Source organism: Mobula birostris, chromosome 6 (genome assembly GCF_030028105.1).
Source record: "Mobula birostris isolate sMobBir1 chromosome 6, sMobBir1.hap1, whole genome shotgun sequence".
Lineage (NCBI taxonomy): Eukaryota > Metazoa > Chordata > Chondrichthyes > Myliobatiformes > Myliobatidae > Mobula > Mobula birostris.
Window position 1 is genome coordinate 150617466 of NC_092375.1, and position 14796 is coordinate 150632261.

Genomic DNA, 14796 nt, shown 5'->3' on the forward strand with positions numbered 1-14796 from the left:
AGGACCTGGATGAGGTACACAAATTTGAGGCCTACTGATGGGTACGCCTCAAATTATTCCTTGTGGTAGAAATATTATAACCAGAGGGCAGAGATAGGAAACATAGAGTGAATTTGAAAGACTTGATTTCCTCCTACCAAGAGGATCACTGAAATCTAAAACACACAAACTGAAACAGACATCTCATAATATTGCAGAAGTACTTAGATGATGAGCTATTAACACCACTGCCTTGAAGACATTGGGATGAGGGCTAGAAATTGGGTACTAGTGTAGACATTGATGGCTGTCATGGACTGAGTGGGCTAAACAACTGTTTCCATACAATATGCCTCTACAAGGTCAGATTAGTATATTAGTTTATTATTGTCAGGCATACTGAGATATGGAAGTTTTGCATGCCTTCCAAACAGATCATTTCATCACGTAGGTACATCAAGGTAGTTCAAGGGAAAAGCAATAACAAAATGCACAATAGAGTACTACAGTCACACAGGAAGTGCAGTGCAGGCAGGCAATGTGCAAGGCCATGACAAGGTAGGTTGTACAAGCAGTCTACATGCATGTTCCAAATATATAGTTACGACATCCTGATGAGCTTTTTCCACTCCTGGCCCTCAATTTTCTCCTGGTATCTAGCATTGAAACAGCAGACACCACCACCTAGTAAGCCTTGGCAAGACCAGTGGAATAGTCTCCACACACTGCCATGACCTTTGCTCCATAACCTCTCTACAGCCAATTCCTCAGACGAAACAAACAGTTGGGGGGGGGGGGGGGGGGAGGTGATGAAAAAAAATCACAATATCCTATGTGATACCATGCTGTTGTGTCTATACACTTTGGCAAATCTTCTACTTCAATCTATTTTGAGGTTTTTGTCCATTTCACTACAACCTAACTGCTATCAAATCTCCCAAACACGTTTAAATCTGAAAAGGTTCCACAATCACACAGCCTCCGTCTACTTATTATTCAAAATTGTCACCTGTATTTTAACTTGAAAGCCAACATATCAAGAAAAGTTTATGTCTGGTCAACTTATTCCAATTCTTTGGAGGTAACAAGAAGATTCAACAAGGAAAATACATGCAACAGCCTGCATAGATGTTCAACAAGGTCTTGCAATGTAAACGGATTAAAAAGAGTAAAAGCCTTATGATCCAAGTGAGAAGGGAAAATTGGTGCAGTAGCAGGAAGGAGGGCATACTGTTTGATGGATGGTTTTACGACAGAAAGGAGATTAACTTCCCACCTCCACCATTCAAACATTTAATGATTTACAGCTAATTGTAGGCCAGAGAAGTTTGAGGAAATACCTTTGACACATTTGGAGAGGTACAATATACAAGGGGATACACAACAAAACAGAAGAAATAGTGTGGTGTGAAGAACAAAGGAATCTTGGCCGATATATCCATGGATGCTTGGAAATAACAGGATGAGTGAATAAGGTAGTTTAAAAAGGTCTATGGGACGCTTTCTTTAATTAAGCAAAATACAAAACAGAAGAGCAGCCAAGCTGCAGAAATTCAACCATAGCCCAAATACTATGCACAGCTTCCCTGGATGTAGCTCCAACAAGAAAAAACAACACATTCACTAAACAGCTAACTTGAGTGGCACATTTAAACACTCATTTACAATCAACACACTATCTGCAAAATGTATTGCACTAATTTGAAAAGATTCTTGAGCAGTACCTCCCAAAGACTACTAAATACAGACAGCAGTAGCTTGGGAACACAACCACCAAAAATATGTTTCCCCACATTGGGCGGCAACTGGAGTTGTCTTCATTCTCTGCCTTTAACATCACTGGGTTTAAATCCTCAAACCTTACCCAAGAAGAATGCGAATATACCTTCGCTAAACACTACAGGAACATTTCCATTTCCATGCACATAATGGACAGAATATCAAGGAGGTTGTAACTCAGGACATGGCACCAAAGAAAGCCTGCTGTCATATCCTAAGAATGGCCTCCTACAATAACAATCATTGATGCCAACTCAGTTTTACTTCAAGCCATGGAAATTACCACTGGTCAATTCAGCAGTGCAGTTCAGTTCTTTAATGCCTAGTTACATCAAGGCTGCAATGCAATCTCAAGCAGAGTGATCTTGGCAGAAACCAATCTGGGCACTGTCAAGGTTATCGTTAAATTCCAATTGTCAACAATACATTCCATTGTTTCGATTATGAGTGGATTCATGAAACTGTAACCGGCAGGATTGGTACATCCTGCTTTTTTTTTGGACAGGACTAATCCGGTCAATTTTCTACTGTACTTACCAACAAGTTGCTAATACAAGAATGGCAGTAAAATAATTTAACAAATGCAACTGTTTCTGGGGCACAAGCCTTCAGTACTACAACCAGAATATTGTTGGGTGCTCATTGACTTTTTTTTTGTGTCAAGTGTGTTCAGCCAGCCTTTGCTGTTATGTGAAGTAAACTGAACTGGTTTTAAAACTGGCATCTTTGACTGTGGGGCACTCAGAAATCTTCACGTCAGTTAGTAGTAGAGGCCAGTTTGTGAAGGTCATTGAAGACCCCTTCAGCGATTACAGAAATATTGATCAACTGAGGGATCTGGCGTCCATCCCTGGGGGGTTTCCTCCACACATTTGACAATACCAACAAACTTCATGTGATTTCACATACGTGGTGAAGACTTACACCAGTTTAGCAACACTATCCAACTTTGTACTACAATGGACTATGTTTTAGGCTTTCATTTGTTCCAGAGAACAAATCTGTTGGTGCTTGCAACACTGTGTGTCCAACAGTGATCAGCAGCACCTTGGCTCCACAGGGGACTGTCTTGTCTCCCTTTCTCTTCACCATTTACACCTCGGACTTCAACTACTGCACAGTCTTGTCATCTTCAGAAGTTTTCGGATGACTCTGCCATAGTTGGATGCATCAGCAAGGGAGATGAGGCTAAATACAGGGCTACGGTAGGAAACTTTGTCACATGGTGTGAGCAGAATTATCTGCAGCTTAATGTGAAAAAGACTAAGGAGCTGGCGGTAGACCTGAGGAGAGCTAAGGTACTGGTGACGCCTGTTTCCATCCAGGGGGTCAGTGTGGACATAGTGGAGGATTACAAATACTTGGGGATATGAATTGACAATAAACTGGACTGGTCAAAGAACACTGAGGCTGTCTACAAGAAGGGTCAGAGCCGTCTCTATTTCCTGAGGAGACTGAGGTCCTTTAACATCTGCCAGACGATGCTGAGGATGTTCTACGAGTCTGTGGTGGTCAGTGCGATCATGTTTGCTGTTGTGAGCTGGGGCAGCAGGCTGAGGGTAGGAGACACCAACAGAATCAACAAACTCATTCGTAAGGCCAGTGATGTTGTGGGGTGGAAATGGACTCTCTGACGGTGGTGTCTGAAAAGAGGATGCTGTCCAAGTTGCATGCCATCTTGGACAATGTCTCCCATCCACTACATAATGTACTGGTTGGGCACAGGAGTACATTCAGCCAGAGATTCATTCCACCGCGATGCAACACAGAGCGTCATAGGAAGTCATTCCTGCCTGTGGCCATCAAACTTTACAACTCCTCCCTTGGCGGGTCAGACACCCTGAGCCAATAGGCTGGTCCTGGACTGATTTCCTTGCATAATCTACATATTACTATTTAATTATTTATGGTTTTATTTAATTATTTATGGTGCAACTGTAACAAAAACCAATTTCCTCCGGGATCAATAAAGTATGACTATCAAATGGGTTCTTTGTAAAAAAAAAAAAGTGTATAATTTGTTTGATTTATGCTCTTCAATGAATCTGCTTGTATCATGCTTGGTGCTTCCGCAAATTAGTTTTTCAAGGCATCTCATTGCTTACGTGAACTTCTGCACACAATCATAAACTCGACTGACTTTGATCCCCTGTGCCACTTCCTCACAAGTGCATGCGACTGTATTGCCATGAACTACGTGATAGATTATGCTAAAAGACAGGGATAGAAACGAATGGACTGCTGGATGAAAAGTAGCATCCTGTGAAATAACTTTCCCAAATCTTTGCATTCCCTAGATTTTAGTCCTGAAAGTTCACATGACTATGGCCAGAGGTTGTCATTTTTCATCTTAAATCAATTGCTTAGAGGTCCATCCAGTTTTATTTTAACACTAATGCAAGTTCAAAGGCCTTGCTAAAATCCATGTAGACAACATGCACCAGCCTGCCCTCATAAATCCTCTTGGCCATTTCTTCAAAAAAAAGTTTTCCACTCAACGCCATCCTATTACAGATGAGTCATTGCCTTTCCAAATGCAAATAAATCTCATCTATCAGAATTCCTTCCTGGAATTTTCTCACTGCTCACTGGTCTGTAGTTCCCTAACGTGCCTGCAGCTCTTCTTAAATAAAGGAATGTCAGCCATTCTCCAGTCTTCCAGTACAACACCTGTGAATAACAATGATACAAAAATATCTGCCAGCTCCCCAGCAATTTCATCTTTTCCTTTCTACAACATCCTAGGATACACCTATTCATGACCAGGGGATTTGTCCACCTTTCTGTGGCTTCAGGACTTCCAATCTCTGAAAGTTTATTAAAACTTCCAGCTATATTCCATCTGTGAAGGGTAATGTCTCACATAGGTGGCACAGTACAGATACGTCTCTACCAAAGGAGAACGTAAGGCACTCCTTCCCTCTGCTAGCCTGCAGGTCACCCTTGGGCAAGGTGTAGCACCTGCTAGGCCCCCCTGATCTGGGTCACTTGAAGCCATGGGAGTAGGTGGTGGATGGCCCTATGAGCAGTTGGTGCATATTACGTCCTGGTTATGCAACCACTAACACCAGGCAGAACCTCTGAAGAACACTGAGGGTCATCCATCTTGTAAAGACACTTCCAAGAAGCTAGTGATGGCAAACCACTTCTGTAGAAAAATTTGACAAGAACTATCACTGTCAAGACCATGATCACCCACATTCCACAGCACAGCACAAGATGATGATGAGCGTCTCACATTTTGAGCCCACACATCCATGCACAGAAAGGATATTATACACTTCTGGGCTACAAAATTAAATGTTTCATTCATTAATGCTAACAAATCAAAACTGTATAAAATATTTTGCTCAAAGTACAGAATTCTGTTGAGTTCACATTCAACAAGCACTAGTGATCTCACATGTATCACCAAAGAAAATTGCAACAGGAATGGAAAATAACAGTCCGATACTCAACACAGCCTGGTCAAAAGCAAAGTGAAGTGGCTCTACACATGCCTTTCTGGTATGAGAATTATGGATATATTAGGGTGAAAGGGGAAAGGTTTGGGGAGAACTTCTTCATTCAGAGTGGTGGGAGTGTGGAACAGGCTGCCATCTGATGTGGTAAATGCTGGCTCACTCTTAAGTTTTAAGAATAAATTGAATAGATACGTGAATGGGAGAGGTCTGGAGGGTTATGGACTGGGTGCAGGTCAATGGAACTAGCCGAATAAAGTTTCGGCACAGACTAGAAGGGCCAAATGGCCTGTTTTCTCTGCTGTAGTGTTCTATGGTTCTATAATAATGATCTATTCTTATTACTACCTAATGAATATTCAAGCCAAAAGATTCAATACAATGAAACTGAAAGCACTTACTAATGCTGAAATATCCATTTTTTTGTTTGAGGTGAGGAATGTTATTATTAGAACACAGAACATTTTCTATCCGAGACACCAAATATACCAAAACAGCCAAACTGGGAAGTAAAATTTTAACTACAACATCTGTTCGCTGAAATTCCTTCATATTACTCTTTCTTACTGCATCCCTGTTTTCACAATTATAGAAAATATTGTGAAATATTAGATGACAGAACCACCAATAATGCGATCAACCTTTGAGCAAAATGACCAAAATTCATCTTCAACAAACTTTCAGTCTTCACAACCACCTCTGCCAGGAGTCACCACTTTTGCCATTGGAACCAAACTTTGTTACACAAGTAGAAAGAAACAATAATCCTATGAAAATGACACCGCATGAAAAAATGAGAATCACATTTACATTTTAATAACGTATCCCACTCAGTCCTGATACAGAACTTCAACTCGAAACATCAGCAATTCCTTTCCCCACACATATACAGCTTGACTTGCCAATGAACTTTGATTAATAAGAAACTTATTTCTATGCACAAACTATATGCTCCATTAGTCAGTTCAAGCAGCTACACAGCTACAAGGTTGCAGCTTCCTTCCCCAGACACACTCAAGTGAGCACAGTTACTCTATTTTTATTGACATTCTCCACTTCACAGCTTGACAGTTTGCTATTAGTTGCATATCAAGATTGGAATAATAATTTTATGAAAATAACAGATCTAAAAATTGGGAATAATATACACATTTTACTAAGAACTGATCAGGATGAGAGCCGTGGCACAGCTGTATCACTAGTAACTTTAGGTGACAATGCAGCTTTACTACAAGTCCTTTATTTTCATTGTTTGTAAAACTTAACAATTCTCACTTAAATTATTTCATTTATTTAGAGATACAATATGGAACCGGCCCTTTGAACCGTGCTACCCAGTAACCCAACAATTTAACCCAAGCCTAATCACGGGACAATTTACAATGACCAATTATCTACTAACCAGTACATCTTTGCACTGTGGGAGGAAACCTGAACACCTGGAGGAAACCCAGACACGGGAAGAAACATACAAACTTTCTTACAGAGGACATCAGAATTGAACTCCGACATACCAGGCTGTAAAAGTGCTGTGCTGACTGCTACACTACTGTGATTATACCACTGCAGTCATTTAACTGTTTTAAAAACCTTAGTTCTTTAAAAATATGCACCAAACTTAAAATATTATCACTTACTATAGTGATAGATCACCTACTGCATAAACAAAAAAAAGCTGGTCTTCCCCCTTCCTTTCCAGTCTTGATGAAGGATCTTGGACCAAATTGTTGACTCTTTATTTCTTTCCATAGATACTACCTGAACGGCTGAGTTCCCCCAACATTTTGTTTGTGTTACTGAAACCGGCTGATGTTTTTAGAACATACAGCAGTAAGACCCTTCGACCTATGATGTTGCACTGACCTTTCAATTTATTCCAAAATCAATGTAATACTTCCCTCCCACATAGCTCTCCATTTTTCTTTCATCTGGGTACCCAGACACTCTTAAATGTCTTTAATGCATCTACCTCTACCACCCTTGACGGCATATTCCATACATCTACCACTGTGTAAAAAATACCTATAGATAGATAGACTTTACTGATCCCGAGGGAAATTGGGTTTCGTCACAGCCGCACCAACATCACTGATACCTCTGACGTCAATCCCTATATATTCCTCTTACACATTAAATATTATGCCCCCTATTAGCCATTTATGCTGTGGGGAAAAAGGTGCTGGCTGTCCTATGTCTCCTGGTAAATCTCCTCTATACTCTCTTGAAAGCATCCACATACTTCCTATAATGAGGTGACCAGAACTGAAAACAATACTCCAAGTGTGGTCTAACCAGAGTTATATAAAGCTGCAACATTACCTCGCATATCTTGAACTCAATCCCCCCAACTCATGAACGCTAACACACGATATATCTTAACCACCTTATCAACTTATGTGCAACTTTGAGAGATCTATGGATCCCAAGATCCCCGGGCCTCCACAATGCTAAGAATTCTGTTATTAACCCTGTCTTCAAATTCAACCTTTCTTCCGTCACTAAGCCCAGCTCTACATCCCATCAATATTCCATTGTAATCTGAGCCCACTTGCTACATTATGCACATCACCAGCCTTCGTGTCGTCTACAAACTCCTCATCCAAGTAATTTATATTTCAAAAAAATCACAAGAAACAAGAGTCCCAGAACAGATCCCCGTTGAACACCACCGGTCACCGACGTCCGGGTGGAATACGCTCCATATACTACCATCTTCTGCCTTTTGTAGGTAAGCCAATTCTGAATCCACACAACCTTGTTTTCTTGATCCCATGTCTTCTGGCTTCCTCTGAGCCTACCATGGGGAACCTTTTATCCCATTATTTTGAATCACGTTTGAAATAAATTTAACCTGAACCATAAACTACTTCAGAAGCGACCATTACCTTTGTTCAGGCGAGAATGCTTCAGGAATACTGTATCGGAGTGACAGGGATCCTGAGCAGCCAAGGTGTCAGGGATAATTACAATCACGTGAAACTACCGCTATAGTTTAAAAGTCGCGCTGTTTCTCTCAGATCTTAACCTGACGATTCAAAGATCTTCCTCTTTCTTCACCTCTGCCTGCCGGCCGGCCGGCACTAACCTACCAACGCCTACAAACCTGATCTATGGAAAGCCTTTCACATCGAAAACCGAAAGCGACCCGCGAACTTTCCAAGGTCGGCGGCTCGGAACCGAGCGAAGGGGGCTGTGCTTACCGACGTATCAAAACGAGTGTAAAAAACTACCTTACGGTGTGCTTGGTCGGCCTCTCCCGGGCAATGTTAACCGGAAACTCGAATACATCGCACAGCACCTTCCTCAGAGGCCTACCGCTCCTCGCCATTTCACCCTTAGCGAAAGCCGCCAGCTGACGTCAGCTCCAACCTCCAACTCGCCCAGTCAGCCGCCTCTCCGCTCTGGCCTAGCCTGACATGACCCTGCCCCTCGCACCTGATTCGCCCCCTTTGCGGGTGGGTGGTGGCCGGTTACTCGGCAACGCCAAACGTCAATCCAGTGACGTTACAGTGTTGCCTTCGGAAGGTTATGTAAAGGTTTTTGTCACGAGATTCGGCTGCGACGCCGGCGGTCGGATTACCCCGATACGACCGTACTTTGAGCATATATGGTAACTGCATTTAAAAATACCCTACAAATATGATCGACCTTTATGTTCGACGTGCGATCAGAAAATTTATATTAAAGTTTTTGTGTTGTACATAATATAATGTTCTTTGCTTAAATTGTCTCGTAGTTTTGAGGAAACAAGGCTTTTCATTTAATAATTACTCGATGGCGTGGAAATATGCAACGTTTTAAGCAGAACGTTTGCAGAAACAGGAAATTATAGATATTGCATCTATGTATTTATTTTAGATATACAATTAATTATTAAGATCTGGTCTAGGGTGTTACAGGTGCTGAAAATCCACGATTAGTAAGTAATTCTGGAAAAGTAGGAATCTAGCATATTTAGGTTGAATCAGAATCAGTTTATATATGGCATATGTCGTGCAATTGTTGTTTTGCGGCAACAGTGCATTGCAATGCATAACAATAAAACTATAAATTACAGAAATATGATGGTGGAGGGGAAGAAGCCGTTCCTGAAACGTTCAATGCGCATCTTCAGACTCGTGTACTTCCTCCTCGATGATAGCAATGAGAAGGGGGCATATCCTGGGTGCTAGGGTCTTTAATGATGGATGCTACCTTTTTGAGACATTGTCTTTTGAAAGTATCCTGGATACTAGCGAAGCTAGTGCCCATGATTGAGTTGACTTGAGTTTACAACTTTCTGCTATTTTTTCCTGGCCTGTGCAGTGGCCCCTCCATTCCAGGTGATGATGCAACCAATTAGAATGCTCTCCACGGTGCAAACTTGCCTGTGTCTTTGATGACATACCAATTCTCCTCAAACCAGAATCTGTGGAAAGGGCTGTGTTCAAGGATTCATCAGACAATCAGAAAGAATAATCCACGATTGTTATGGATTTATAAAAAACAATTGTAGATAGACCATAAGATATTGGAGCAGAATTAGGCCATTTGGCCCATTGAGTCTGCTCCACCATTTCATCACGGCTGATCCATCTTTCCTCTCAGCTCCACCCTCCTGCCATCTCCCCATAGCCCTTCATGCCCCGACCAATCAAGAGCCTATCAACCTCTGCTTTAAATATACATACAGACTTGGCCTCCAAAGCTGCCTGTGGCAATGAATTGCACAGATTCACTGCTCCCTGGCTAATGAAATTCCTCCTCATCTCCGGTCTAAAAGGATCCCCCTCTATTCTGAGGCTGTGTCCTCTGGTCTTAGACTCTCCCACCATAGGAAACATTCTCTCCACATCTATTCTATTAAGGCCTTTCACCATTCAATGGGTTTCAATGAAGTCACCCCTCAGTCTTCTGAATTCTACTGAATACAGGCTGAGAGCCATCAAACGCTCTTCATATGACAAGCCATTCAATCCTGAAATTATTTCTGTGAACCTCCTTTGAACCCTCCCCAGTTTCAGCAAATCCTTTCCAAGAGAAGTGGCCTAAGCCTGCTCACAATCCTGTAAGTGAGGCCTCACCAGTGCTTTATAAAGTCTCAACATTACATCCTTACTTTTATATTTTAGTCCTCTTGAAATGAATGCTAACATTGCATTTGCCTTCCTCACCACAGACTCAACCTGCAAATTAACCCTTAGGGAATCCTGCACAAGGACTCCCAAGTCCCTATGAGCTTCCAATTTTTGTATTTTCTTTCCATTTAGAAAATAGTCGATCCTCTCAGTTCTACCAAATGCATGACCACACACTTACCGACACTGTATTCAATCTGCCACTTCTTTGCCCATTTTCCTAGTCCATCTGAGTCCTTCTGGAGCCTCTCTCCTTCCTTGAAACTATCTGCCCCTCCACCTATCTTTGTTTCGACTGCAAACTTAGCAACAAAGCCACCAATTTCATTATCCAAATCATTGACATAAAATGGAAAAAGAACCGGTCCCAACACAGACCCCTGTGAAGCACCACTAGTCACCGGCAGCCAACCAGAAAAGGCTCCCTTTCTTCCCACTCTTTGCCTCCTGACAATTAGCCACTGCTTTATCCATGCTAGAGTCTTTCCTGTAATGCCATGGACTCACAGCTTATTAAGCAACCTCTTGTGTGGCACCTTGTCAAAGGCCTTCTGAAAATCCAAGTACACAACATTAACCGATTCTCATTCATCTATCCTGCATGTTTATTTCTTCAAAGAATTCCAACAAATTTGTCAGGCATGATTTTCCCTTGAGGAAACCATGCTGACTATGGTCTATTTTATCATGTGCCTCCAAGTACTCTGAAACCATATCCCTAACAATCAACTCCAACATCTTCCCAATCACTGAGGTCAGACTAACTGGCCTATAACTTCCTTTCTTCTGCCTCTCTCCCTCCTTGAAGAGTGGACTGACATTTGCAAATTTACAGCCTTCCAGAACCATTCCAGAATCTAGTGATTCTTAAAAGATCATTACTAATGCCTCCACAATCTCTTCAGACACCTCTTTCAGAACTCTGGGGTGTACACCATTTGGTTCAGGTGACTTATCAACCTTTCAGTTTCTGAAGAACCTTCTCCCTAGTAATGGTAACTTCACACACTTCATGACCCCTGACATTTGGAGTGTCCACCATACTGCTTGTGCCTTCCACAGTGAAGACTGATGCAAAATACTTATTCAATCTCCCATTTCCTTGTCCCCCTTTACTACCTCTCCAGCATCGTTTTCCAGGGGTCCAATATCTACTTTCACCTCTCTTTTACACTTTATGGATCAGAAAAAAAGCTTTTTAATCCTCTTTAATATTATTGGCTAGCTTTCTTTTGTGTTCCATCTTTACCTTATTAATGACTTTTTTTAATTGCCTTCTGTTGGTATTTGAAAGTTTGCCAATCCTCTAATGTCCCACTAATTTTTGCTCTATTATATGCCCTCCCTTTGGCTTTTATGTTGGCTTTGACTTCTCTTGTTAGCTATAGTTGTGACATCTTGCCTTTAGAATACTTCTTCCTCTTTGGGATGTATATATCCTGTGCCTTCCAAATTGCTTACAGAAATTCCAGCCATCGCTGCTCTGTGGTATTTCCTGTCAGTGTTCTTCTCCAGTCAGTTTTCTTTTCCAAGCAATTCTGGCCAGCTCCTCTTTAATGCCTCTGTAATTCCCTTTACTCCAGTGTAATATTGATACATCTGACTTTAGCTTCTCCTTCTCAAATTTCATGGTGAATTCAATCATATTATGATCATTTGCCCCTAAGGGTGCTTTTACCTTAAGCTCCCTAAGCAATTTTGGTTCATGGCAAAACACCCAATCCAGAACAGAGGATCCTCCAGTGGGCTCAAGCATGAGCTGCTCTAAAAAAGCCATCGCATAGGCATTCTAGAAATCTCCCCTCTTGGAATCCAGCACCAACCTGATTTGCCCAATCTACATACATATTGAAATCCCCAATGACTATTATAACATTGCCCTTTTGGCATACATTTTCTATCTCCTATTGTAACTTGTAGACCACTTCCTTACTACTGTTTGTGGTTCTGTATATAACTCCCGTCAGGGTCTCTTTACCCTTGCACTTCCTTAGCTCTATCCACAATGATACAACACTTTCCGACCCTATGTCACCTCTTTCAATTGAATGTGTCCCCACAAAATCATTCAGAGTCTTCCCTAACCAGAAGCCCTGGATGAGATTCACAATCAGCTGAGGGTCAGAGTAGTGTCAGTCAGGTCTGGCGAAAGTTACAAGAAGTCCAGGTACGATCTCGGGGAAAGTCATCACATGTGCAAACTGGCAATTTCGGACCAAAGTTTGAATGAATGAAGGATGCTCAACACGTGTTGTAGGGCTTGATTACTATCACTCCCTTCAAAGTGAAACCAAGTGATATGGGTGACAGTAAGGCTTCACTCCCAGATGAGCTCAATGCCTTTTACACTCACATCAAAACGTGGAGGTACCTTCACAAACACCCACGGTCCCTAATGACCCAGTGATTTCAGTCTCTGAGACTGACGTGAGAGCCTGTTTCGGGAGGGTGAACCTACTGAATACACTCGGCCCAGACAGGGTACCTGACTGAGTACTAAAGACCTGTGCTAATCAACTGGCTGGAGCATTCACCAATATCTTAAACCTCCCACTTCAGCAGCTGCTTCAAGCTGACTCCAATTATAATGGTGCCTCAGAAGAACATGGAAATCTGCTTCTATGACTAACGTCCAGTGGCATTTACAGTACATACAGTGTGATGAGGTGCTTTGAGAGGTTGCTAATGAAACAGTTCAACTCTTGTCTGAGGAGTGACTTGGATCCACTCCGATTTGCTTACTGTCACAACAGGTCAACAGTAGATACAGTTTCATTGGCTCTTCACTCAATCCTGGAACATATGGACAGCAATGATACATACATTAGGATGCTCTTCATTGACTACAGCTCAGCATTCAATACTATCATCCCCTCAAAACTAACCAATAAGTTTTAAGACCTAGGCCACAATACCTCCTTATGAAACTGGATTCTCGATTTCCTCACTTGCAGACCCCAGTCAGTTCAGATTGGCAACAACACTTCCTCCATAATCTTCATCAGCACAGGTGCACCACAAGGCTGTGTGCTTAGCTCCTATGACTGTGAGGCTAAGCCGAGCTCCAACACCATACCTAAGTGTGCTAGTGACACCACTGTCAAAGGTGGTGGCAAATCAGCATTAAGGAGGGGAGGGGGACTGAAAACCTAGCTGAGTGGTGCCACAACCTTTCACTCAATGAGAGCAAGACCAAAGAGATAATTATTGACTTCAGTAGGAGGAAACCAGAGGTCCATGAGCCAGTCCTTATCGGGGGGGGGGGGGGGGGATCAGAGGTGGAGAGGGTCAGCAGCTTTGGTGTTATCGTTTCAGAGGATCTGTCCTGGGTCAGCACATAAGTGCCATTATGAGGAAAGCACGGCAGTGCCTTTACTTCCTTAGAAGTTTGCAAAGATTCAGTATGTCATCTAAAATTTTGACAAACTTCTATAGATGTGCAGTGGAGAGTATATTGACCGGTTGCATCATGGCTTGGTGTGGAAAAGAAAACAAAAAGTAGTGGATATGACCCAGTCCATCACGGGTAAAGCCTTCCCCAACACTGAGCACATGTACATGTCACAGGAAAGCAGCATCCATCATCAAGGACACCCAATATCCAGGCCATGATCTCTTCTTGCTGCTGCAGTAAGGAATAGTTGACCAATCATCAACTGGTCTCAGTTAGGCAATTCACTATGCAACTCTTAATTTATCAAAGCTTGCACTGTACTGTCACTGCACAAACACCAATGTAACTATGTTGACCTCAGGACAACAACTTAAAACATGAATTCTACAGTTCCTTCTGTACCAACATTCACTCAGACGACTTCTCCAATTTATAGCATCAAAATAGGGGATTTCCTGTTGGCCAAACGATTGATCCTTCTTCTCCCAGCCCCTGGTATAGGTATCTTACTTGCGAGTTAGTCTCCAGAGTTCTCGCCCATTTGCATTCAAAGCCCCTCATTCTGATACCCTTCCCTTATCAGTTCAAATGTTGTGTTTCAATCTCTTTGGCTCAGGGTCATCTGACTGTCAGATTCCCATTGGATGAAGCCAAGGGATACACAACTTCATGCCTTAAGTAACTTCTTTTGTTCTATTCAACTCTGGGGTTCAAACCAATCAAATCAGCTCACCCAGACACCGGCTGAGATAACAAGATTACTTCTGCAAACCTGCCACTGTTCCTATTAAACAGCTATCTGAGAATGGCCTCAGGTTTAACAGTTCATTAGCAGAAACTCCTTGTGTCCACCTTTAATGAAGTTATTTCAGAGCAAGAATCAGTTCACAAAATGTGAGCCTCCATTCCTACAAGCACATGGCAAGAACAAAGACATCTGCTTTGTCTACTTTCGCTGTCCTTGTCCCATATGAGTCAATGTTTTCTTCCATATTTTAATTCCTTCTTGGCCAACAGAAGAAAGTACAGGAGCCTCAGGACCCACACCGCCAGGTTCAGGAACAGT

At 42.1% G+C, this 14796-nt stretch overlaps 1 protein-coding gene across 1 annotated transcript in view; it reads right to left on the minus strand.

Annotated features, from left to right (window-relative positions):
* coq10b (coenzyme Q10B) overlaps positions 1–8631 on the minus strand; it is a 36945-nt gene extending 28314 nt beyond the window's left edge. The window contains exon 1 of the mRNA XM_072261615.1: positions 8450–8631. Within this exon, the coding sequence (XP_072117716.1) occupies positions 8450–8547 (98 nt within the window). The 5' untranslated portion in view covers positions 8548–8631. The remainder of the gene's footprint in view (positions 1–8449) is intronic.
* Between the last annotated feature and the right edge of the window lie 6165 nt (positions 8632–14796).